Source organism: Petaurus breviceps, unplaced genomic scaffold (genome assembly GCF_028583685.1).
Source record: "Petaurus breviceps papuanus isolate PSGF00001 unplaced genomic scaffold, PetGlider_PUasm1.0 229, whole genome shotgun sequence".
NCBI lineage: Eukaryota > Metazoa > Chordata > Mammalia > Diprotodontia > Petauridae > Petaurus > Petaurus breviceps.
The window spans coordinates 15,864,133-15,891,682 of NW_027185903.1; the positions used below are offsets into that span (position 1 = coordinate 15,864,133).

At 37.8% G+C, this 27,550-nt stretch overlaps 2 protein-coding genes across 2 annotated transcripts in view; one reads left to right on the plus strand and one right to left on the minus strand.

Moving 5' to 3' along the window:
• Window positions 1-27,550, plus strand: part of IQGAP2 (IQ motif containing GTPase activating protein 2) — a 369,993-nt gene that overhangs the window by 250,083 nt on the left and 92,360 nt on the right. Inside the window, exons 12-13 of the mRNA XM_069096257.1 lie at window positions 3,452-3,576; window positions 9,980-10,143. Coding sequence (XP_068952358.1) covers window positions 3,452-3,576; window positions 9,980-10,143 — 289 coding nt within the window. The remainder of the gene's footprint in view (window positions 1-3,451; window positions 3,577-9,979; window positions 10,144-27,550) is intronic.
• Window positions 14,948-27,193, minus strand: F2RL2 (coagulation factor II thrombin receptor like 2). The gene is made up of 2 exons (XM_069096258.1): window positions 26,945-27,193; window positions 14,948-16,340 (listed from the first exon to the last, which is right to left on the minus strand). Exons 1-2 carry the CDS (start codon window positions 27,033-27,035, stop codon window positions 15,265-15,267), a joined length of 1,167 nt encoding a protein of 388 aa, XP_068952359.1. The 5' UTR covers window positions 27,036-27,193; the 3' UTR covers window positions 14,948-15,264.

Sequence of the window (27,550 nt, forward strand, 5' to 3'; positions counted from 1 at the left end):
TGTAGTGTGTTGTTCTGGAAAGAATATTGCATTTAGAGTCAGAAAATCTGGAATTTGGTCCCATTTTTGCCTCTTACTTTCTGTGTAACCTTTGGCAGATCACCACACAGAAAGACTTCCCTTCTTAATAAACCCTAATCAGTACCATTCAGCAAAACTTGATGTCACAATGTTCCTGTTAGCACTGTAGTGGGTGTTTTTTGAGTCAGAGTGGAAGGTTATCCTACTCTCAAGGGACTTGCTAATTAAATGCTAGAAAACATAGGCAACTAAGCAATATGCCAAGAGTTATGTAGGGGGGGGGGGGCGGCCAGGTGGCTCAGCGAGTAAGAGCACTGGCTCCAGTGTCGGGATGACCTGGGGATCAAATCTGGGCTCAGATACTTAGCACCACACCCAGAAATAACTGGCCATGTAACCTTGAGCAAGTTACTTAACCCCGATTGCTTTAAAAAAAAAAAAAGAGTTATGTAGGGACCGTGGCTAGTACATAGCAGGAGAAAGATTTGCATGGGTTTAACATTTGTGGTTTTGAGTAGGATGCTTGAACAGAGCTAAGGAATTTTGGAAAGAGAGAACAGCAACTTTAACTATATGACCTTTAGAGGTTGGTGACGTGGTAAAAGACCCAGGGCTCATGTACTAAACTCTAAGTCCTGTGACCTAGGGCAGATCTGAAACTTTCTCCATCTAAGTTTCTTTAGATGTAAAATGAGGAGGATAAAAATCATACGTTCCTTATTTACCTTGGGAGGTTATTGTGAGAATCAGATAAGGTGGTATATGCAGTCAAAGTGTTTATGGATATGCTAAATCAATTTGGTTAAATTTTAAAGAAAATTAATGCTAGAACAGTTGAACTTGATGCATGTGATATTGAATATAAAAGTGCCTTTGTAAATTGCAAAGATAGATAACATAGTCAGAGAAGAGACAGAGAGATTGGGATGGGGGGAGGGAGACAAAAGGAGGGGAGGGAGAGAAAGAGAACCTTTATTAAGTACTTCCTACATGCCAGATCCCCCAAGAAGCTCTACAAATACAAGCCAAAGGAAAAAAAAAAAGACTAGCCACTCTCTTCTCCTACCTTGATGGAGCTTACATTCAAATGGGGGAGTATCAATATGTAAAACAGTGCTGAAAACAGGGTTTGGAGAAGGGGGAAGGCAGAAAAACCTGGGAATGCAGGAGCAGAATCTGGAGAGGAGTAGAATGGTCTGAGAACTTCCTTAGATGGTGGTCCTAGGCAAGGGCTCGTTGGCTCAGAGGAGAGAGCTCCAGGGCAGAGGCATGTTTGGTGCAAGGGGTAGAGGATAAAAAAGTCCAGAGAGTTAAGAGTGGAGAAACACGTGTGTGTGGTGACAGAGAGAGAGAGAGAGAGAGACAGAGAGGGAAGGAGAGAAGGAGAATCTGATTCAGATCTGTGATTTCATCAGTATAGGGAATTTGTGTGTATGTACTACTTCCCCTGATGGACATCAGTAAGTCATCTATCTGTAACTTTCACTTTACCTAGAAGCGTTGTGAAATTGCAAGAAGGAACTTGTTCCTTGGTTAAAAAGTTAATATTTATCAGAGACTAAATATGAACACAGTTCTGTCTGATATCTCTACTTTCATATCCCACAAGCAATTCCCACTCATGTACAAAATGAAACTTCCTATTTCCCCCCCTAAACCCCTTTCTCTAAAATCTCCTTTTTCTGTTGTTTTTTTTTTTTTCTTTTTGGAGGATAGAAGGTAGGGCAATTGGGGTTGTGACTCGCCCAAGGTCACACAGCTAGTTTTTGTGTTAAGTGTCTGAGGTCATATTTGAACTCAGGTTCTTCTGACTCCAGGGCTGGTGCTCTGTTCACTGTGCCCACCTAGCTGCCCCCAAAATCTCCTTTTTCTAAGTCACCACTATCCATCCTTTCAGTCCCTCAGGTTTCTAACATAGTAGTCATTCTTTATTCTTCACTCTCCTCTAAACTCTCAATTAAGGCAGTTGTAATGACCTTTAATTAAAAATTTTCCTTAAAAATTGAACCTAAATTCCTTCAAACTTGCTTGATAAGTATTTAAATTTATTTCCGTGTGATAAGACAACTAGGAGGGAGCACAGTAAATAGCAAGTGTTGAACCTTGAGTCAGGCGGACCTGAGTTCAAAACTGGCCTCAGATGCTTACCAGCTATGGGACCCTGGGCAAATCCCTTCGCCTCTGTCTGCTTCAGTTTCCTGATCTGTAAAATGGGGAGAATCATAGCACCTACTTCCCAAGGTTGTGGTGAGGATCAAATAAGATAATATTTACCAAGAGCTTTTCAAACCTTTATTAAAGCTTTCTAGAAATGCCATTACTGTCGTCTTTTGTTAACCCTTTGATGCATGTGCAATTTCAGTTACCTTGTTCATTCTATGTTCCCAACATCTCTTACACCCATAGTCCATTGACATTCAGTCCTTTATCAACTCTCACTTAGACTCAAGCAATAAATCTCCTTGGATCAAGTCTATCCTCCCTCCAAGTCATTCACTGTATTGCCAAGGCAATATTCACAGCACTGACATTGACTGAATATGCTAGTATAGTTCTGAATTGCAAGATATGACAGACTTTCCATATAGGAGACAGAAGCAAAACATTTATTTAGACACCAGAAAGCCAAGTCCCAACACCAGAAAACTGAATTCATCATAGCAACAAAGAAATCTATACACAATAACACTGAAGAGAGTAGCACCTTCCCAAAGTCTTCCCACAAACACTCACAAGCTTAGCTGTCTGCTTGCCTTGGTCCTCTCTCCTCCCTCCAGCTCTAACTGCTCTGACTCACAGCTTCCTCACAGCTCTGCTCCACCCTTTTCAGCAAACTCCTCCTACCAAAGACTCCATGTGATTGCATTTGGCCTATTAAGAGGCAGGGAAGATCTTCCAATTCCCCCAGGCCTATTAAGGGGCAGGGAAGATCTTCAAATTACCATTACCATTACCATTAGATCCTCCACACAGCTGCTAAATTGATCCTACAATATATGCCTGACTATGTCTTCACCCTTCTTAAGACTCTTCAGGGGGTCCCTCTTATATCTAGGATAAAATACAAGCTTCTGTCTTTAGTACCAGCCCCTTTACAGTACTAGATTCAGACCTCCTTACTATATCAATTTTAAATTATTCTATCTTTTATAATGTACATTCCAGTTTTGAGGGATCAGAGACTGTTCTATTTTGCTTTGGTTACCTTGGCCCCCATACTGTATTGTGCCTACAGAAGTTAGCATTTTATATATGCTCATTATTGAATCATGTTGAAGACCAGGCCCCTCTATCAGCTACATACCATGTTGCCCCACTTTTCTTAGATAGTTTCCTTTATAATATTTAAGTCTCAGTATTTTTGTAATTTTGTAATAAATAAACTCAAAAAAGTTGTTGACAGAATTATGGTGATTTTTGTCTTCCACAGATATGCTAGCACTCTCTTGTCAATTAAAACAGAAGCCTCATCTCAAGGACAAGATAATTTGAGGTGGAATGAAATCCAAAATTGTATTGATATGGTTAATGTGGAAATTCGAGAAGAAAATGAAAGTAAGTGCACCGAGTTCAGTTTTCCAGAATGGTTGAGGAAGTAGGTATACTGAATAATCGAAGGCTTGTTTTCAAAGCAATTATTTAATTATTTTTTTTGTTTTAGCTCCTTTTTGTGTAAATTGTTCTATTCTCTGTTGCATTATTATTTTTTTTTTTGCCTTAGTAAATGGAGAGAATTGGAATAGATTTTTTTTAAGGTGCCTGCTAGGTTTGACATTTTTACATGGTAATGAATGTAATTTAGCCTTTTCTTCACTGTAGAGCTCTGATCATCATTTTGATCATTGACCGTAATAGAAATGTATGTAAAATATGTGGGATATTGGACATTTACTCAGCCACGGAAGCATCTTACAACTTGGTTCCTTGAATAACTAGGAAACAGCTGATAGCACCATATCTAGAGTGCTAGAACCAGAATTAGGAAGGCTTGAGTTCAGATCCTATTTCGGATGCTTACTAGATGTGTAACCCTGGGAAAATCATGTCTTCCTCAGTTTCCTCAATTGTACTGTGGGGAAAATAATAATACCTGCCTCCCAGGGTTTTAAAGCACTTAGCATGTTGCCTGTCACATAGTGGGTGCTTAATAAATCCTTGTTTCTTTTCCTTCCTTTCCTTAAATAAGTTGCTGATATCATTTTAGATTATATAGGTATTAAATTAAATAAAAATCAGGAGATTTTAGTCTAATCCCAGCCGTGCCACTAAATCCTTTGTGACTTGGAAAAATCACTTGGGACAGCTAGGTGGCACAGTGAATAGAACACCAGCCCTGGAGTCAGGAGGACTGGAGTTCAAATACAGCCTCAGACATGTAACACTTGTTATATATAATAATAGATAGATAGACAGATAGCCATGTGACCTTGGGCAAGTCACTTAACCCCAATTGCCCTGCCTTTATTTTGGTTTTGCAGGGGGGAAGGCAGGGCAGTTGGTAAAGTGACTTGCCCAAGGTCACATGGCTAGTAAGTGTTAAGTATCTGAGGTCAGATTTGAAATCAGGTCCTCCTGACTGCAGGGCAGGTGCTCTATTCACTGCACCACCTAGCTGCCTACCTTCCCCCCTCCAAAAAGCAAAACAAACAAACCAAAAAAAAAAAAACCCCCCACACACACAAAAAAAACAAAATCACTTGACCTCTCTGGACCTCAATTTTTTAATATATAAAAGGAGGATTTTGTACTGGATAACCTCTAAGCTCCCTTGTGGGACATTTTAAGCCTTATTTTCTTATATTTGCCTCTCTCCCCTTTGTTATCTTCTCTGTCTTGATCACCTCATTTGATTTGTCAGCTTGTCTTGTTTTAATTTCTCTGAATTCACAGAGGTTGTGCAGCATCTTTTTCCTCATGCTTTTGATTTATTTACATTGTTTTTTGATGGGTTTTGAAGGAATGTTAAATAACCTTTTTGGTGTTAGTTTTTAATTCTTATTAGCCTTCTCATTGCTTGAAATTCCCAAAATTCTCTTAGACCTAGTCTACTGTAGCTGCTCAAAAATGTGATTGCCCAATCTCTGGACCTGACTGTACCTTCCCCTTCAGCTCCTGCCATGGACACTGCTCCCCAAACTCCATATCTTTATCTGCAGCTTTCTGATAGATTTTATCACATAAGTATTTTGCTGGCCTCTCAAATTTAGCATGTTGGAAATCAAACTCATCATTCCTTTCTTGCTTCCTTATCCCATAAATATAACCTTTGGCCTCTCCTCAATGGATGATGCTGTTGCCACCAGACACCCAGCAATCTATTTTGTGCCATTTCCATTCCCTCATTAAAAGCATCATCACAGTACCTTCCTCACAGCAGGCCCTGGAGCAGCATTCTTCCTACTCTATCCCATGCACTGAACTGTGGTGCTGATCATGGTTGCCAGCTCACTAAGCAGTTGTCCAGTAACCTGGGGGAAACAGAATTACCAGAATGGACAATCCTCCAGGACTGTGTCCAAGAGCTGACCTCTGAGGTTCAGACCTAAAGCAGAAAAAAAATCAGTATGGTGCAGTAAGGGTCCTTTCATTCATTTTGTCTACACCAGTCTGGCCTTTACAGTTGTTCATGAACAACCCTTTCTCCAGTCCACATGCATACATACGTAGTACTCCAATATCCTGTGCACTCTGGGGTGTTCATGCTCCTTATACAGAAGCCCTAGAGAAGAAAGAATATTAGGCTCTGGTATGGGCCCTCCCAGTGGGAAAAGTCATTAAAACTGTTTTGAAGTAGAAGAAAGAAAAAGAAAATCATATTCATCATTTTCCCTTATCCCTCTAAACACACACACACACATACACACACCTCTACCAACAGTGTAAAAAACAACACAAAATTTTTTATTTTTGGATGCTTTCTTTCTATTCATGGTACCACCACCCCCCTCAGGCCTGTGAAAGGCTTTTTGATAATTTTTTTGTTATTCTCAACTTGACACACAAGAACTTTTCATGTACAAGGAAAGAAAAAGTAAATCGACTATCAAACTACAAATCTCCATTATATCTAGTTTGTTTCTTTTCTTAAACTATGTAACAAATTCGGTATGTTAGTTTCAAAGCTATCCTATTTGTTTGTGTCTCCCTCTTAACCTGCCCCTTTTCTCTTCTATAAGTGCTTTACATACTTTATTGACATTTGTTTCTTTTCTCATTTTTGATATTTCTGTCTTTAACTCTTTCCCCTTCCCCACCTTCCTAAAAGAAACGAAAACTTTCCCTTGTAACAAATAAGCACAGTCAAGCAAAGCAGATTTATCCATCAACCATGTCTGAAAATGCATTTTTCATTCAGCACCTCTAGAATATTGTTCATCTTCCAAAAGGGGAGAAACATGAGATCATCAATTTACTCAAGAAACTGATCATTGAAGGGGTCAGAGTTCCAAGGTCTTTCATGTTTTCTTTCTTTAGAATGTTGTAGTCATTGTATAAATTATTCTCCTGGTTCTGCTCACTTCATTGCGTCCATTCATACAAGTTTTCCCAGGTTTCTCTGCAACTATACTCTTTGAGTCATGCAAGACAGTAACATTCCATTGTATTTATATATAAACATTAGTCATCTTTAATTTTCTATGTACCACTAATTTAATAAACATTATGGAGTGCCTGTATGGCACTGGGATCATTGTTGTGTAATGTACACAGGGCAAAGATAAATTTAGACAAAATCCGAAGGCTGAATGCCCAGCTTTGGGAAGCAGTTACCTTCCCTCAGAGAATTGTTGACCATTGTCTCCAATCAGATGCCAGCTTTTTAAATCTTTAACTCTACAATGTCTCTCTCATCTATTCTTTCCTTTCTGTTCCTTACTCTTTCATCCTAGATATTAATCTGTACTCTGGCAGTAGCATACTGACTATTCTTCCTTCCTCTAGTCTCCTCCTTCTTCCAATGTATTCTCTACATTGTGGCCAAATTAGTTTTGATCATGTTTACTAACTTGCCCTAAACACATTAGTTATTTCCCTCTACTTTCAGAATGAAATACAGACTCCTTAGTTTAGCTTTCAAGGAACTCTATGATCTGATTCTAACTTACCATTCCAGCTTTTTGTCCCAGTCCATAGACCATGCACCAGTCAAATTGCCCTCTTTGTCCAGTACTAAATGTTCTTGCCCCTGTATCTTTGTTAATTCTGTTCCCTCCACCACCCAATCCTCTTCAACCCTTCTTTAAGCTCCAGCCAAAGTATAACCTTTCTGAGGAAGCCTTCTCAAATTTCCTTGCTCTTTATTTTATTTTATTTTTTGCTTTTGGGAGGGGGAGGGCAGGGCAGTTGGGGTTACGTGACTTGCCTGAGGTGACAAGGCTAGTAAGTGTTAAGTGTCTGAGGCCATGTTTGGACTCAGGTCCTCCTGACTCCAGGGCCAGTTCTCTGTTCACTGTGCCACCTAGCTGTCTCCTTGCTCTTTATTTTTGCTGACCTGCTACTTCCACCCCATTCCTCAATTAGGAAGCAAATAATCCCTCCCTCTCACCCCCTGCATATCTATAGTTCTTTGTCCATCTCTTTCTGAATGTACATTCTATGTCATTTTACTTATGTACATGCATTGCGACCACAAGCTGCTTGGGAGCAGGTTAGATGTGTTCATTCACCTTTGTATACTCTAAAGGACCTAGCATATCATAATGTTTAATACTCAATGGATATTTTTTTAAAGTCACTGAATAAGTGATTTTTTTAAATTTTATTTTTTTTTTGCTTTTTGGAGGGGGGAAGGCAGGGCAGTTGGGGTTAAGTGGCTTGCCCAAGGTCACACAGCTAGTAAGCGTTAAGTGTCTGAGGTTGGATTTGAACTCAGGTCCTCCTGACTCCAGGATCAGTGCTGTATTCACTGTGCCACCTAGCTGCCCCTGAATGATTTTTTTACTGAAGGAGTATGTCTACAATCACAATACTTCACTGAGATAGAGCTGGAAGGGACCCCATTTTACAGATAAGGAATTTGAGGCCCAGGAATATTAAGTGTCTTTTGTTGTCAACATTACATTCTACCCAGTTGTATGATTTTGGCCAAATAACTGATAGATAGTAAATCTAGAATGTAATGAGCTGAAGATATAATAGAGAAGAAATTGGAAAGAAACTTTTCCCAGCTGTGTTCATCCATGTTCCTTCTTCTAGGAAAGCTTATTTTTCTGTTCACATATGTTTAGAAGGATGCCTCCAGCCATGTAGTATATCCAAGTGAATTTTTTCTTTTCTATCTTTCTATTCTCTGTTTGACTTCTTTCAAAACAGGTCATTTAAATAAGTCCCATTTAAGTGAACTCCATGGAGCTGCCTAAATTATTTCTGTAGTAGGATTTCCTTATGTGAGATATTACTTAAAATAAGTAGTGAATAAACTGAGGTTTCCAAAGTGTTTATGCTTAAAGAGGTAATCTTTGACCACAAAGAGAGACAGTGATGTACATGTGGCCAGGAGGCTTCTGGGTAATTTTTTCCCCAGCTCCTATGAGGTCATTTACTATGACCTCACCAATTCATGTTTTTAGAAACACACCAAAAAGAAAACCTAACCAGGTACCTTCAATCAGCTGTGAACTGGCATGGAGTCCAAAGGAAATAACCCAGGTGATCCGTCATCAGGAATGCATTCTTAAATTTGATTGGACTTGATTCACCAAGGATATCCCTTTTGCTGGAGTGTTAAAAGCACTCAACAGAAGACTGGAGTGTTCTGTGCTCTCCAGGTTATCAATTCTATTGTGTGAAGTGCTGTTCATCCCATGTATGTGTATAGTACTTTAGACTTTTCAAAGCACTTTCACATACATTCTCATTGTTTTTGAGAGACAAGTTGCATCTTAGATGATACGATTGTTTATATTCACAGAGACTTAATCATACTCTTATAAATTGTGGCTGATTTTTAATGTCTTTATTTTGGGGTTGATAAATTCCTTAAAATATTACCAGTATAAAGCATTGGCAGGCCAACTAGTTTGTAAAGGTCTTATTCGATTTTTTAAAGGCTTATCTTGAGGACTACTCTTTAAACGAATTTAAGAGTAATTAGACTCTTTTGACACTTCATATTGGTAAAGTTTTCACTTTTTGTTTTAAAAGAGACTGCAGATACTTCCTCTTTTCCAAAAATATATTCTGTAAGTTAGCAATACTCAGTACCAAGTTGTTGGCTATGAGCCTTAACCTGGGAATACTTTGCTGTCCCTCAATTCATGTGCATAATGCTAGCTTTTCTGAGAATAGGGTATAAAAACAAAAAGTTCTCATCTTGTTGGAATGTCCATTGTTTGCTTTCTGTCTCACTGTAATCCTTAAGTCCTGTAATGGAGATAGGTGAGATACAAGGCAATCTCAGAAGAGGTCATAATATACCAATTTATTCTTTGGTACAAACCATTAGTTCTCTACAGCATGGATTTATAATTTCCCACATTTATTATAGGGATATTTTTAAAAGGCAAGTTAGCTTTATTTCTAATATAAGGCTATTCCCAAACATGTTTTATAATTGGCTCTTGTTCACCTGAAAAGTTACTTTATTAGGCATTAGTTCTTTTTATATATCCCCCAGTTTGTTTTTATTGAGTCAAATGAAGTGAAAGTTTACTCAGCAGTATTAGGAAACCAGGATTCTCCTCTAAACCTTATTGTCTCAGTCTTCTTCTATGTAAAATGGTTGTATTTGTCTCAGTCTTGAAGGTCCTTTCCAAGGCCTAAGTTCTCTAACTCTTGATTGTGTAATATTCAAGGAATGAACACTTATTTTATAATAATTGTCATGCCTCTAGATGTGTAATTTCATTTTTTCCTCTTTGGAGAATGGAATTTGCAATATTTAAAACATCTAATATGTTGTGATTTTAAAGAAAACTAACATTTTCTCAGTAGAACCATCTTCTTTCCTCTTTTTTAGGAAATGTCGCCATTGAGCACATTAATAAAGCTATTGATGAGAAAAATCCCAAGCAAACTTTGGAGTCACTGTTGTTACCTGCCGCCAGATTGAGAAATGTGAACCCAGACCATGGTTATCACTATCAAGATGTTCTGTTTAATGCTAAATCAGAAAAAATGAAGGTGAGTTCAGTGTCTCAAGATGCGTACATGTACAACGCTGCCCCTGGGAAAAAGCCGGAAACCTTTTTCTTAACCTATGCCATGTCCTTTCTTTTCATCTTTTGCCCTGGGCTCCCTCAGTGGATCTGAGGCAGCAGTGTTCAGACTTGCCAGTTCATGCCTAGTTCCATTCACTAATTATTGACTGATAACTTCATGCTTTTTCTTAGCAGTTTACTAGGCTCAGGGTGTGGAGAAAAGAAGGGCAGGTATTGGTCAGGAAGTAGTAGGGCTACATTCCTGTTCTTAAGATGCTTGGCATTCACGGTGAGCAGATAAGTCATACGCGCTTTCAATTTCACACTTGCCCCATACTCTTTCTATGCCAGAATGTGTGTAATGTGGATTACAGGATCAAAGACAGTAGCTACTGGCTTAGACTCTTAACCTGAGGACCACGGACTTCCAAGGAGTCCTTGGATTTACAGAATTCCATGAAATTGGATGGGGCAAAAAAAAAAAAAATTACATCTTTATTTTCACTAATCTCTAACTGAAATTTCACATTTCCTTCAATTATTTTAAAACATTATTTTTCAGAATGGCCTGTAAGCATCATCATATTGCCAAAAGAAGGAGGAGGCATATGACACCCAAAAATGTCAACCCCAGGTTTAGACTTTCTCCTTTATGGAAAATAGAGGATTTGAGCAAGTCATTGAAAGATTGTCAAGGTTTGGTTCTATGACTTACAGGATATTCTAGGCAAGGGGAAAAGCTCACACAAAGTCTAAGAGTGTTTCCTTCCTTTTTCCCCAGGGCCTCAAAGGTTTCCCAGGATTTTAGTGAATTTTTTTGGCCATGTGAGCCTGTACCAATATCCTAAGTCAGTGGTTTATTTATAAGGAACCTTAAAGCCCCTAATACCTGTGCTAGCGGGTTGTTATTGGTCATGAACTGCCCTTGGTCCATACTCATTAAGCCTCGGGGAATATAAGAGGTTGAATCAAGATGAGCAGAGAAGACATAGTCTATCTAGCTCATAGCTGCCCAAGGAGTCTTCTCTTAGATCAACCCAACTCCAGAGATACCAAGAACTGTTAGAAGCAGGGATTGCAGGACCCTTCCAGAGAATTCCAGTCTCAGAGGCAGCATGAAACCTCAGCTCAAATATTGCCTCACATTCTTACCGGTTATTTGACTTTGGGTAAACTGCTTAACCTGTTTGTGTCATGAATTAAGAGGTTGGACTTGACAGTTCTAGGGTTCTTTCTAGTCACAGTCCTATGCTCCTATAAAATACTTTCCTAAGGAGTTCTTCAGAGTGTGCAAAAACCCCCAAACAGTGAAGTCTTTTAATCTGACAAAAGGCACCTGAGGAAGATTCTTATCAAATAACAGTTGGTTATTGTTTTGATCTGTACCACACTTCCTAGGCCCTAGATCTGCTCTGGAATGATCCAAGGTTGCAGGAAGAAGATGTTCAATATGTCCCAACTTGCATTTTTACTTGACTGTGAAATTACCCAAAGAACTCTACTAAAGCAGATTCACTGAGCCACATATGGAAATTTGAAAATTTTTGTCATTTATGTTCCTCTTGGGATGTAGGCAGGGAAGTGAGAAGTCAAAATATTAAGTTTCTGTCTTTGCAGGATGCTATGGTAGCTTCGTCAGAGAGCAGAAACTTTCTCCAGGGGATTCTGGGACCATTGCCCATGGATAGAAAGGGGACAGAAGCATCCTGTCTAAGACCTTGGGAAAACCGCAGTCACAGTGAGAGAAAAAAGTCAGAGAGAGACCAATAAGAGAATGATTCTCTCTGTCTTATCTCTTCCTGCTTGCTTCCTTATCTCCTTCCTGAGTTTGTTTGGGGGATGGGAGGGATAGCATTGGTGGGGATAACACTCTTTTTCTGGCCTACCTCTTCCCCAATTCTGCCAGCCTCAAACATTTTCTAGACTATATCTCAGACTTTCAGAGTTGTGTGGTTGTGCCTGGTTCTGTTAGGCTCTCAGAAAATGTCAGGCCTGGCTAATTTAGAGTACTGTAACATTTGGAGGCCCTAAGGGAAGAGGAATATGAGAACAGGGTCCTGGCTTGAGCAACAGAAGTCTTTGGTCTGTCATTGACCCACTCTCTCATTTTGTTAATCTCCAACTCCATCCCTCCCCATGTAATAAACCAGTAGACCCAGTGTTTTTAACTTTTTGGATGTAGTCCATTGAAATTGCATTATTTATGTCCTTAAGCAGCTGTATAGAAAAACTCACATAATAGAGTAAGCATACAAAGTACAGCAACCTCTTTAGGAGAACCCTAGTTAATTAAATCTGTAAAATGTTAGCGTCAGAATAGATGTTTTGTAAGATCCTGCAGTCAGGAAGATCTGGGTTCAAATCTGGCCTTGGGCACGAAATAGTGGTATGACCCTGGGAAAGTCACTAAACCAGTATTTGCCTCAGTTCCTCATCTGTAAAATGGGAACACACTGGAGAAGGAAATGCAGACCACTCTAGTATCTTTGCCAAGAGAAAACCCCAAGGACAATGTCCGGGGGGTGAATAGAGTTAGGCCGGAACAACAAGATCCTTTAAGTTCTAGGATCACATGATTCTCTGATTCTGTGAAATTTCTTCTTGAATTAAAGCCCTTTTCCCCCTTACTTAAAAAATTTTGCTCCCTACCTCCCATCACTTTCTCTTTCATCATGACTTCTGGGTCTTTTGCTCATTGTATTCTTGGTCAAATTGATTGAGACTGCTGACTTGACAGGGTTTGCTTGACTTTGATATGCCAATGACATGACAAAGGAAGTCTGGTATTGTAGTTACATGGAACCCCCCCCCCCATCCCCCTTTTATCATTACATCAGACCAAAGAAAACGAAATTCAATACGCATCCCTTCAGTGCCTTCTGTAGACAAGGTCCTGTACCCTATAGGTGCTGAGGACTCAAAGGCAAAAAACAAACCAATCTTCACCCTGAACAGTCTTATGTTCTAGCTTCCAAAATTCTAATGTAAAAACATATACACTATGTTGCTTCTGATATGGATACAAATGAAAGCTGGTGTCATTAACTTTTCTATAGAGGCAGCTATGTGGTATAATGGAGAATGTGGTTCTATCAGCATTCTGGGTCAGAGTCAGGAAGACTGACCTCAGTTCAAATCCAGTCTCTGACACTCCCTAATTGCATATCCTTGGACAAGTTGCTTAACTAGTCTGCCTCAGTTTCCTCAGCTATAAAATAGGAATAATAATAATAGCACCTATTTCCTAGGGTTGTAGTACTAGAGTTTCAAATGAGATAATGTTTGTAAAGCACTTAGCACAGGCACATAGTAGGTGCTTAGTAAATGTTTGTTTTTTCTCTTTTCCTTACTGTTAAAGGCAAAATTTAGGGGCATTTTCATAATCCTGCTCCTGAGTGTATTGATCTGAGACTTGAAATGGGTTCTGTCCTTATCTTTGGTCAATGGGTCTCTTTGTCTCAAGGGGAAATGAAACAAAAGGCCACCTTTTACATTCCATTCCCATGAAAATTTTCCTACTTTATGTTAATATTTTCTATTTGAAATCTATGCCTAAGGACTCAGAATTATTTACCCCCTCTTAAATATTTGACTTTCTACTTATGTTTTCTGGCTTTGTCTAGAGAATGAATAACAGGTTTACATATATGAATTTGTTTGGGGGAGTTAGAATAGGTATTTTAGGGTAAATGATATTTTCAGGAAAATGGTCTTTAGGATAACAGAGCTGAGAAGTTCAGAGTACACTGAGACTCTAGTTGTAAAATGCTTTCTTCCCAATCGTGTTCATATGTTTCTGCTTGTTTATGTAAGGGCTGTCTTATACCTTTCTTTCATTTTTATAAATGAACCATGTGTGTAGATATCTTTATTCAAATCCTTCACAAAAACTTAGTGAAATACATGTGTAAAAGTAAAAAAATAATTTACAGGTTCACAAATATATACAAGTCAAAAGTTATTTAGTTTATCCATAGTTATATAATACATATTGCATATTATTACATGCTTGCTACTGCTTTCAAACATCTTTAGTGCTGCAAAATTTGTCTTAGCCTCTTTATGTTTACTTCTTCTAGTATGTCTCCCTCAATGCCCAGGTTTACTGTTTATGTCCTAGCTTCCATCTACATATCATATCTGTAGGAAATATTTGGAATTTTCTCGCCAAAATAGTGTCCCCATTTAAAAAAATATATACTGAAGGGAAAACTTCCTAAAAATTTCAGCAGTCTCAAAGTAGAATTTAGTGCGTTGCCTTTTGCTGGAAGTTTTTGTCAAAGCTTGAATGACAACTTGGAATTACCATTGCAGGTGATTTTTTTTTTTAATTTCAGGATGGGTTGGACTAGATTGTCTATGAAGTTTTGTTTTGTTTTTTTAATTCTAAGAGTCTGTGATTCTAACTAGGAAAGAATATTTGCTAATTAAGCCAATACCTAATTTAGCCTATATTAGAGTCTGTTTATTTTTATTGAACTTGATACATTTTTCAAGCCCTGACTTTATGGACCTTAATAGCTACACTGCCATATGAGATCTAATATTTTTCTCTTCTTCCCACGATGAAATTCCTACAAAAACCTGAAATCTGTGTATTTAGGACTCCATATTAATCTCCATGAAAATTTTTTTTTCATAATGGAAAAAGCTAAGATCTTAAGATTACATAAGGTCACTTTGTGCACAGTTAGGTCAGACTAGAGGGAACTTTTTGCCATCGTCAGCCCCTCTGAAGGAACACCAAAGGCATACTCTTACAATGATGAGTCTCTCCTTCACAACACTGGTAGTTATTCACTTTATTATAAACCAAGTAAATCTTTTACTTCTCACATGCATATAGGTTTTATTATTCAATGCAAAGTTGGCTGTAGATTTTCCTTCTAATACCATCATTACACTAATGGACTTCAGGTACAGACTGAAAGCATAAGTCTAACAAAATGGTAGCTTTTGCCAGAGTTGTGTGTATGTGGAATACAGAAACTACAACTAACATATTTATGTCTTCATATTTCATAAGATGAAAACATAGAACAGAACTCAGAAATATGTATCTCAGTATCACATACATATAGACATTATCTTTCCTTACTGGTATCTAAGGCGTCTTGGTGATTGTCAGGTAGGCGCCCGACCGATCTGTGATTTTGGACATGAGAAAGTAAAGGAATGGATCTAGGCAGCTGTTCAGGCTGCCCAGGCACAATGCTATGAGATAGGAAAAATATAAGTCATCTATGTTATTGTTGTAATAGTTCACATGATGAGTAATAAGTAATATGTTGCTCGGTGTGAAACAAATAGCAAAAATCACTAGGATGAGGAGACTCACTTTAATATACCAGAACCATTTCTGATCATAGGCCTTAAGTGTCCGGATGATGGATGTGTAACAGAAGATAATGACAACAAGTGGAATCACAAATCCAACAAAGGCCAGAGAGATGAAGTAGTAGAGATGGAAGGGTGACATCATCTCACAGGTGTTATGTACGTCATGACAGGTGTAGATCCCAAGTTGGTCCAGGTAATATACTTGCTTTGTTATGAAGAGTGGCACCATATATAAGAAAAGAGTGGCCCACACCATGCCACAAGCCAGCATTGCATAAGTGCGCTTCGGGAGGCCACGGTAGGTGAAAGGGTGAACGATGGCCAGGTAACGGCTGATGCTGATGCAGGCAAGGAGCAGAGTGGTACAATACATGTTGCCGTAGAAAACAGCAGTGGTCATACGGCACATGGCTTCTCCAAAGAGCCAGTTATTTCCGTGAAGATGATAGGCTATCTTAAAGGGAAGTGTGACACAAAAGAGGAGATCTGCCACTGCCAAGTTAATGTAGAAAATGTTCATAGAGATGGACTTGGTCTGGAAGTAAAGCATCCACAGGGTGGCTGTATTGGCTGACACACCCACTGAGAATACTACTATGTATATGGCAGGTATCAGCTTGGTGCTTAGGGAGCTCGTCAGATAGCCTATGGTGTTATTGTTTACATGAAGGGTAACAATACTTGATTTATCCATAGCACACTTCTCTTTAGTGGGAGTAGTTCCAGTCCACCCTTCTATAGCAGAATCAGGGAATTTTTCATAGGAACTTTGGGGGGCACCTCGAAAGGTCTTAATACCTACAGTTGGCTCTCCAATATTATCAGGATCATGATCTGTACCTATAATTGAAAAGAATATATAAGTTAGAAAGTCATTTCTTATGAAAGTAATAGCTTTGGATTTGCAAACAAAGCTTTTTTCCATCATCACCTGTCAGTTTGTGCAGTTGTGATAGGTGTGCCTTTTTTGTGACTGTTTTTGTGTTTTGTTTTTAAGACATGCTTGTTCAAGCTAAGTTAATAAGCAAGGATTTGTTAACTGCCTTCTGTATCTCTGACATAATGCTCACCAGTGTAGAGGACATAAAAGATGAATGAAATATAAGACCATATGCCTCATACTTAAGGAGCTTAAAGTGGTAGTTGGAGAAAGAAAACTAATACTTAGGTACAATTTACAAATTCAAAATATTAAAGCCATTAAGTGCCAAACTAATATCCACTGTAAAAGCAATTCAAGATAAGGGGATGGAGACATTAATGTGGGCATGAATGGTTGGGGAAAGCTTCTTGGAGGAGGTTGAGATTGTATGTATCTTAAGATATTAATCACTATAATTTAAATAAATAAATACAAGGAGTGAGTACATAACCTAATCAGGAGATGAGAATGTGTATGAGATGACAGAGGGCAATAAGGAGATGGGTGCAACTAGGATTGGAGGGTACTAAGAACACTAGAATTCTTTGACCATCTATCTGCCAATATTAATTCATCTGTTGGAACTCTTCACATGCAATCTTGTGAGCAACTAGTGATGTGACATGTTACTTGAGCAACTGAATCATATTCCAATGACAGTTCTTGGTGTAAAGGTCCCACCAAAAATGTTGCATGTAAATGGAAGGATGGTTCACAGTTTCTCCTTGGCAGTGTGTGTACAGTGGAATTGGTAGAATTGATTCTGTGTTTGCTCCAAGATATTGAGAAGCACAACTTCATTAGCTATTCGAATGTCTTGCGTTTTGGTGCTCACAATTAGGATAAGCAAATAGTCCATCATGAAGATTAAATTTACTTTATATGCCAGTATCCATTGAAGAGGATGAAAAAGGAGAAAAATTCTTTAAGGTTCTCTAAACTAAGTGCCTCAATACTTCAAAGATGGTCACAGCACTCCAGAAACTGTGTTATAAAATATAGTTTGAAGTCAAGAAATAAAAATTTATATTCTTTTTTTTTTTTAAAGCAATCGGGTTAAGTAACTTGCTCAAGGTTACACGGCCAGTTATTTTGTGTGGGTGTTAAGTATCTGAGCCTGGAACCAATCCCAGGTCTCCCGACTCTGGGGGCGTCGTTCTTACTCACTGCACCACCTGGCCGCCCCTAACAATTTATATTCTTATGCCCCACATCCTAAATGCTTTAGACAAGAACAGAAACCATTGTGGCAAACTGAGCAATACTATAATGAAAAGAAACCAGCTAGGATTACAGAGGATGTAGAGAAGAAATTGTAATGTGTGACTTCTTGAAACAAACCTGCTTGAATACAGTTTGAACTACAAAAGATGAGAAATAGACAAAAATAAAAGCTATGTTTTACTTTTACCATTTCTTTTTAAATGTAGCTAAAGCAACTCATTAGCTACAGTAGAAAGGTTGAAACAAACCAGATGATGTGTCAGTCAATAGACATTTGAACTCCTTGCCAAGTAGACAGACATGGTAGGCAAGGACCATATGGTTTAGAGCAAGAGCTCTTAACCTTTTCGAGTCATGGACTCCTGTCAGTCTGGTGACAGTGTTTCTCAGGATAGTGCTAATTAGTGAATAAAATAAAGATGACTAAAGAAGCCAATTACATACAAATAAAGTTATAGAAATATTTTAAGAAACAAGTTCATAGACCTCAAGTTTTAAGCCACCAATTTTGATTATAAACTCATTTCTAAAACACTGGGAAGAAGGATGGAGGTTCCCAGAAATGGTGAAAAAGCAGTAAAGGAGAGCGTGACCATGTAGAGACTTTGAGAATCACTTAAACCCATTCCTAGAGCATTTTTAGATGGAACCAAGAGAACAGACAAATTGAAATGGAATAAACCTACTGGTGTTTCCATAATTTGTTTTTGATGAGTATGATAGTGGAGTTCACCCTCTGTGGACTCCTAACTTCTCAATAGGTATTGTGTGAGAGTAAGAATAACAAAAAACTACAAAACTGAGATTAGTGATATTTAGCCAAACATATTTTATGCTATATAGGTAAGATAATATTGGAAGAGGCAACACAACTTTAAATACACTCAGGGATTGATTTTCAAGGTGCCTCAAAGGAGAGAAAATCCAAAAGGATGTGAATATCAGCAAATACCAACCGATGAGTCTATTCTCTCATCTTTATAAAATCCTTTATATGCATATAAGAAGGATATTCTTGATGTAAATAGAACAAGAAGACTGGCAGAGTTTTGTAGACTTCCTTTTTCCTATAGAGCAGACTGTCATATCATTTTAGTCACATCATTACCTGAATGAATAGAGAGAATTCCACTTTATCTAAAAACTTTTTAAAGCATTTTATGTCATGAAAGAAAGTGCAGCTTTTAAAGGTGTCCTCAAACAAGGTTTCTTGCAGTATATTTCTTACATATATATGCATGTTAAAACAATTCTAATGCAAGATTCTGTGACAAAAACAAACATGGAAATGGCTTTGTTCAACAACTCAATGAGTGTCAATATCAGTAAAACATAAAACAGAGGCTTATGGTCCCCAGAGTATTGCTTCGTTACATGAAGGATTCCCATAAATCGAAAAGGTTTTTTTTTTTTAATATTCCTTTTTGCCAATGATAACAAATGGCATCAAATTCCAGAATACAATTTCTCTTATAGGAGAAAAAAAAGAGTGATGTCAAATGTATACTGTCCAGATGGAGAGATAGATGGTCAAGGCCTTGATTTTAAGTGAGTATGTATAAAAATACATAAAAAGAATAAGGATTGAAGATGGATGGTGAGTTGGGTCCAGAACTGCATAGGAGAACATAGGGCCAGATTATATCTGGCAAATGCCTAGGCATTTTCAGTGGTCCTATACCCCTTGTTACAAAAGCCCATCTCTTAACATTTTCCTTATAATGTGATGGGACAGCTTGGCAACACAATGTATAGAGTGCCAGACTTAGAGTCAGGAAGACTCACTGTCCTGAGTTAAAATATGGCCTCAGATGTGACCCTGGGCAAGTCACTTCACCCTGTTTGCCTCAGTTTTCTTATCTATAAAATGAGCTAGAGAAGGAAATGGCAAACCACTCCAGTATCTTTGCCAAGAAAACCCCAAATGGGGTCACGAAGAGTTGGATATGACTAAAAATGATGTGATGTGGTTGTAAGTCATAGAGAATCTCAGTCTCAGAAGAATCAGAATTGTAGATGACAAAACCCAACAGCAACACATATGACAGATGTGTTGCAATATACATATGTATATTGCATACATATGTATACATATGTGTTGCAATATACAATATATGTAGCAGGTTGTGGTGCAATATACATACACGTACGTACATATATACATATATGTATACATACATATAATACACATAGTTACATATATCTTAGTGGTCTTGATCACAAGAATTGGTGTAAGAAATACCTAATTATATATGACCACACATATGATCAGAAAAGGAGGTAGGTTGGTTAATTATTGATAAGGAAACATCCAAACAATGGACAACAAAAGAGACAGTATTTTGTAATGCAGAGGTGTCAAACTTGTGACCTGCCCTGGCTGAGAAATGTTTAACAAAATAAATGAAAATACAATCCAGAATAGATAATGTTGATTTGTAGTTCTCTAGTTAATCTCTGCAGGGATCCAGTTCTATTTCAGTTTGACAGTACTCCTGTGAGGGAGAGACTCAAGGATAACTAGGTTCTAATACCACCTCAGGCACTAACTGTATGACCCTCTGAAAATAGTTTAACTTTTTGCCGGTTCAGTTTCTTAATAAAATGAAACTATAATAACACCCACCTCCCATGGTTGTTGTGAGATAAAAAAGAGACAAGCATGTATAAAGTACTTTACAAATCTCCAAGCACTGTATAAATGTAAGCCATTTTTATCATTATATATGAGTATCATTGAGATAATTAAGAGAGCCGGGAGAAAGCTTACACAACATTGGGCACATGATCCATAGAGGTTTTGTGAAGGGCATTGACACAAATCATCTAGACTGGGATTCTGTCCTAGAGGAAGTACCCACCCTGAAGAGTTCATAATACCACCTGAATATCTAGATGAGTCTGTATGGAGTTGGAAAAAGTCAACCTGAGTACAAGTAAGAGTGAAGGACTGGAGCTACGATTGCCATTGGAGTGGTGAAAGTCACTGAAAGAATATATTTAGAATGAACATCTTTGACATCTTTCCTTTGGTTTAACTGCAGAGGAAACATTTTGGGATGAAAATTTTCCCTTTTGTTACCCAATTAGTACAATGAGTATAATTTTTTTTACTAGATCTCTGAAATAGTTAAAGGCTTTTTTCATGGTAAAAAGTTAAATACTTAAGGGTTTAAACATTGGCAAGCACAGTGAGCCTTATCTATTAAAGAATTTTCTTGTCTGTTTTAGAGTACAATTATGAATTCCTGTTAAAGGTAAATAAGGCTGAATGACTAACTTACTGGTCAAAATTTGGCTCCTATAAGGGAGAGGTGAGAATGCTTCTATTCCATATTGCATTTCCTCTCCCCTTCCCCTCACTCCCCAGACTGTGACTGCTTATTTGTATGTCTGTTTGGGATTAGTGCCATTTCTTTTGTTTATTACCAAGCTCTTGCATAACAGATCAAATGAAATGATCTGGAGAGCTAATGTTGGAACATAATTCCTCCTGGTAGAGTTTGTGGTCTGTATTTGATATATTCTCTGTCAGTCGCTGTCATTTTATTAGATGGTTTTGCTTAAACATTTTTTCTTATAAGAGGATATTTTGGAGAGTATTGAAAGTGAATCTTGATGAAACAAAAAGAATTAAAATAAAAAATGTGAAGCTCATAATTAAAGTACTATTCCTCGAAGTCACATCATGTTTTGACTGTTTAGAAATAGTCCATGGTAGAGAAGATGCTGGGATAGGGCAGTTTTGGTTCTGGTACTAATGATAAATCCCTTAATCTCCTTGGAGTTCCCTTTCCTTGTCTAAGTCTATGATCTTAGAGTTGACAGGAGTTGAACTACACCACCTCTAACATTTTTTTTTTTTAGCATGATTCAGTAAACAAACATTTTTAAACATTATTAATATTTAAATTACTGCATTGGGCATAGAGACAGACCCAAAACAGTCTCTTCTCTCAAAGGGTTTATAGTTCCATTGGGAGCAATGAATCAATAAACATTTATTAAGTACCTACTGTGTTCCAGGCACTGTGCTAGGTGCTGGAGTTGCAGACAGCTGCAGAAGTTGTCCAGTCCCTGCCCTAAGGGAATTTCTATTCTCTTTGAACAAAATACCCACATATGAGTAAATACAGAATGTATTCAACCTGCTTGCTGTTCCTCATACACAATGATCTGTCTCCTGAGTTTAGGCTTTTTCTCTGACTTTCAACCCTGCCCAGAACTTCCTCCCTCCTCCTCTTTCCTTTATTCAAGTCTCAGCTAAAGTCCCACCTTCTTCAAGAGACCTTTTCCAATCCTCATCGGTCTTAACGCCTTCCTTCTGAGATTGCTTCCAATTTACCCTACGTGCATGTATGTGTACTGTTTGTTCATAGATTGTTTGCAGGTTGTCTTCTTCCTTAGACTGTGAGCTCCTGGAGAGCTGGGACTGTATTTTTTGCCTTTTTGGTATCCCCTGGACTTAGCAAAGTACCGGGCAGGTTGCTCAACTTACTGAGTGACTAAAAAGTAACTTTGAGGGTGGATTACTAGCAACCATTGTTTGGCCTTTGTTTTTTGAAGAGGACCAATGACATCATAGGGTGATGTCTTGCCTTGGATGTGAATTGGATGTGAGGAAGAGTTACAACTCACTCCATCTTCCAGAGTCGTTGAAGTCTAGTGGCAAGCCAGAAGTCAGGATGACTAGTGATGGCCTGGGATGCAGTGGGTAACCTTGGTGTTTGGGATGTCTGACCTTCAAGCTCTTGGCTCTCCATAGAGTCTCCTCTAGCCACCTTCATGGCCATTGGAACAAATTGTTCTCTTCTGCCTATTCCCCCAAAGGAAGTCTTCACATATTTGGGGTACACATCCCCCTAATTAACTGATGTGTTTGATGCCTTTCGATTATCCTCAACCTGGTTTAGCATGTCTGCAGAGATGGTTTACTGGAGTGCGGTCATTGTGCATACAGCTTCATGAAGCCACAGGTGAGAGTTAAGTGTCAGGTGGGCACCAAAGGTGGATGGGCAGCCTGGAAAAAGACTCAGCAACCCCAATACCAGAATTCTCCCTGAACACCCCATACACCTCTACTAGCAACCTGAGCAATCAGGAAAGGCCTCTTAAGAAAATTATAGTGTAGGGGAGTATTGAAGGCTTCTAGGGATACTAAGAGATGGTGTTGAAGAAGCAAGGTGTGAAAGACAGCTGTCATGACAAGTAGGAAGGTGCAGGGAAATATCAAGTAGTAAAGTTTATCTGAAATCCAGGATGCACAAAGTAGAATAATGTAAAAAAGTGGAAAGTAGAATGGGAGGGGATGCTGGGCACTTTGCTAAGCACTTTGCAAATACCTCATTTGATCCTCAAAGCAAACCTGGGGTTAGGTGTTGTTATTATTAATTATTATTATTATTCCTATTTTACAGATGAGGAAACAGAAGCAAGGTTAAGCAAATCACTCAGGATCACATTGCTAGTATCTGAGGCCAAATTTGAACTGAAGTCTTCCTTATTGCATACCCAGGGCTAAGAATGTGAAGGGCTGTAAATTTCCAAAAGACGCATTTATGTAGGCTGACTTTTGTTTATGAATATCACATTCGAAACTGTGTAGAGCAGGAGTTCCTAATGTGGAGATAGATTTCAAAGAGTCTGTAAACTTAGAAGAGAATAGGAATTTAATGTAGTTTCCTTTGTAATCCTATGTTTGTCTTTTTTTTTTCTTTTTGGACTGGGGAAGGCAGGGCAATTGGGGTTAAGTGACTTGCCCAAGGTCACATGGCTAGTTTTTATGTTAAGTGTCTGAGGCTGGATTTGAACTCAGGTCCTCCTGACTCTAGGGCCAGTGCTCTATTCACTGCACCACCTAACCACCCGTGTTTGTCTTTTTAATGCATGTAAAAGCATCATTCTGAGAAGGGGCCCATGACTTAGGGATACACAAAAAGGCTTAAGAACCCTGGTACAGAGGATAGTTTGTAAAAGGGAGGTCTGAAATTAAGTCATTCTTTGTTATTCATTGTCCTCTATCCAATGTGATAATCAATGACCTTCTAAGGAAAGGATTGGTTGCCAAAAATGTGAAAGAAAGTATACTTTTCCTGCATTTTATATGAACTATATACTATAACTATCTGGTTTTAATTTAACAAATTCTTGTTCATTATATAGAATAGCAATAACAATTAACATTTATATATTATCTACTGTGTGCCAGGCACTGGGATAAGCACTTTACAGATTTTTATCACTTGATTCTCACAACAATGTCTTAAAGTAGGTGCTATTATTAGCCCCATTTTCCGGTTGAAGATGCTGTTGTTGTTTAGTCTTTGCGACCTTATTTGGCATTTTCTTTCTTTTTTTTTTTTTAAATTTTAATCCATTTTTTTTTTTTTTTTTTTTGCGGAGGAGAGGGAGGGCAGGGCAACTGGGATTAAGTGACTTGCCCAAGGTCACATGGCTGGTAAGTGTTAAGTGTCTGAGGCTGGATTGGAACTCAGGTCCTCATGACTCCAGGGCTGGTGCTCTATTCGCTGAGCTACCTAGCTGCCCCTATTTGGGGTTTTCTTCACAGAGATACTGGAGTGGTTTGCCATTTACTTCTCCAGCTCATTTTATAGATGAGGAAACTGAGGAAAAAGTTAAGTGACTTGCTCAGGGTCACACAGCTAGTAAGTGTTACAGTCCAGATTTGAACTCAAGTCTTCCTGACTTCAAGCCCAAGCCTCGTCTGTGTCACCCAGTTGCCCCTGTATAACCACAATTGCTGCATGAACGAGGTACCATACAAAATACAGCTGTATATGAGATGAACTGGTAAACTTATTCAGTATTTTGCTTTTTCATCTGTTAATCTTTATTAGTTATTTATTTTTCTCCATTCTCACATGCCACCTGAAGATTAGCATTCTCCCAGGATAAAGATTTCTAACAAAATCTTAGTAGAGAAAAGCAATTGTTTAGCTTGTTAATACGAATCATATGACTTCTGGATTCCTTTCTGCTAGTCACTAGCATTAAGGGAGATTGGGAATATCTTTTTGCAGAATGTGGGATTTTAACTGAGACTAGAAGGAAATCAGAGAAGTAAGGAGGGGTTTGTGTGTGTGTGTGTGTGTGTCTGTATTTCACACATATAATATGTGTGTATGTATGTATGTCAGAAGGCTTCTATATGCCTTCCAGTATTTACATGACTTCCTCAATGATAAGGTCCAATGCATCCTTTCTCTATCTTATTTGTTGGCTGTTTGTGTTGTGGTTCTTCATTTGACTGTGAACTTCTAATTTTTTTCTTTTTTTATCCCCAGCTCTTAGCAGCATGTGGTAGGTGTTTAGCAAATGTTTGTTGCCTTGAGTTTGGTGCAAGGTTAGACTTTAGATTTCTTCCAAAACACTGTATCCATATGCTAATGGAAATGAGTGTATATTTTTCATATACAGTTTTTAGCTCCTGTTAGATAGATAGAGGTTATGTCTAACTTTTCCCTGGATGTGTGTGTGCATGCATGTGTGCGTGCGTGTGTGTACATACATTCTCTCCACACATACACACAAACATGTATGTATATACACACATATGTATACATTATATATATATATATACACACACAGCTAGATATGTTGATATTAAGACATCTGTGTGACATTCAGTTTGAGATGTCCAAAACATTCGGAGATGGGATACTGGAAGTCAGTAGGGAGTTTAGAGCTGGATAAGTAGATTGGAGAATCATTTGTAGAGACGAAAGACTCTTAGGGGATACTCATGGTTAGTGGACAGGACCTACATTGAAAAAAGGTCATTAGATTTCGACAAAGTCTTTCTTTAAAAATAAGTTGACAGTGAAAAATGTTTAGAACCCTATTTTATAGCAAAATACATCCAAGAATATTGTCCTTGATAAGGGAATTCTTTTTTTTTAAGTACGTGTCACAATTTAAAATCAGTTCTTATTCTTACATAATGATGACTTTCCCAAAAGCTTGCCATGATAAACAGTAGTGTTCATAAACAGGCTGGCTCACCCCTTCTGTAAGACTTTACTAAAATTACCCAGTTTAGTTTGGTTCAGTATAGATCATCCTAATATTTTTCTTCTTTATAAGTAGATTTGTAAAATATGCACATTTCAATATTTGATACCTTTGATTTAAAGATTAATCTACTTTCAAAGCATGAAAATTGATATAATGTTTCAGAAGTTTTTATTTGATAAAAGATCCCAGAAAAAGGATCATGAGACCAATTCAAAGAGAGATATGATATCGATTATTTCATTGTTAGGCTTCAATGATAAATACAGTCATTATCTAACTTTTTTTCATTTTGTTCCTCACTCCTTTTTTAAAAAAAACTTCATCCACCTTTTAAATTTTTAAAAAATGTAAACTATGATTTCTCTTCTTAGAATAAATAACTATTCAAACTTTTTGTAACTTAATCATCCTACTCAGCATTTCAGCTTAAACTATTCTTAAGAAGAGGCCTTGTTTGAAGAAATAAATATTCCTGATCCTTCAGTAGGACATATGTGACTGCTTTGGGGATTCCAACTCCCCGTTTGAGAAACACTCTTTTGAAAATGAATTAATTTACAATGTCTTATCTGCCTTGTGGCTCAAGAGTCACTGGGTACAAATCTTTATTACTGTGTTAATTTTGAAGAAACCTGTGACATTAAACATTTCTCTTCTGATCATATCCTAATGGGCAGGCAGAATAGAAAAAATAATTGTCATTTCACAGTACATAAAATTTCTTTTTCATTCCTTCTACCAATTTTCCTACTGAACGTACAATTATAAAAGGATAACTTTTAACAGCTAGGTTGATTAACTAGGGATATGCCATAGAAACTAAGTATTGACCAAATATCTGGTTACCATAATTCCCTGTATAAACCCCTCCTGCACCCCCCACATATGCTGGATACCATAAGCAATTTTGTGATTTTTTAGCACCAATTCTCAGATACCCAAAAGTGCCTTGTGAAGAAAGTATAGTTGATTTAATTTCATTCACCAGATTTCTTTCATTGGGTCACAAAGCATGTCTCAGTACTAACAACATATAAATATTTACGATAGTCATATAACATATGACCATTTTAAATCTTTCAGGGACATTTTTATATGAGAGAGAATCACGTAAGAACTGTATTTTTGTTGATTGACTGTCTAGTACTAAATGATTGAAATGTGCCTTTTTACTGAGACCTTATAACCTTTTTCATATAGGAAAACCTGTTAACCCATAATTTCTTGCGAAAGTTAAGTCACAATTTAAGGAAAAGAGACTTACCACTTTGACTGAGAGTTGATGATGATAAGAAAAGCAGTTGAATCATTGCCCAAACGAGAGTTTTCATTTTGATCACTGGAGTTCCCTTCATAGAATACTTCTGTTTCTTAAGGAAGGTGGAGATGTTTCCTTGATTTCATAATTTAAGAACAGAGAATAAAATGTTAGGAGACTTCTTTCTGTAATCATGCCACTGCGAATGGCTGGGAAGTTCTCCTTAGCTTTCCACAGCAAGAGGGTGTAGCAATCTGAACGTGTAAATATGCATGACTCATTCTGAGCCTCTGGCAAACAAGGAAAATATTAAATTGCTCATAGAAAAAGCCATTTTAACTCTTAACCTTCGTTTAATAGGAATTATTATTGGTAAGTGTGATTTCTACCCCCACCTACCCCCTTAATGATTAAAATATGAATTTGTAATTATGTTTATAAGCAATAAAAGTATTTATGAGCAAATGTACTTAATGATGATAGAAGTAAACTAAAAACAAGTGAGGGCTAGCCACTTAGTTTTATTTAGCCCCATAATTTCAGTACTGTTTGTTTAATAAAAGTCAAGATAACTATATTTTAGAAGTCCTTTGTAATAACTGGGCTTTATTT

Excerpts from the sequence above, each read along its gene's own strand:
- F2RL2 (XM_069096258.1), bottom strand. The coding sequence starts at position 27,035 with ATGAAGGGAACTCCAGTGATCAAAATGAAAACTCTCGTTTGGGCAATG. Across the intron at positions 16,341-26,944 it reads ATCAACTCTCAGTCAAAGTG|GTACAGATCATGATCCTGAT; the intron begins GTAAGTCTCTTT and ends TTTCAATTATAG.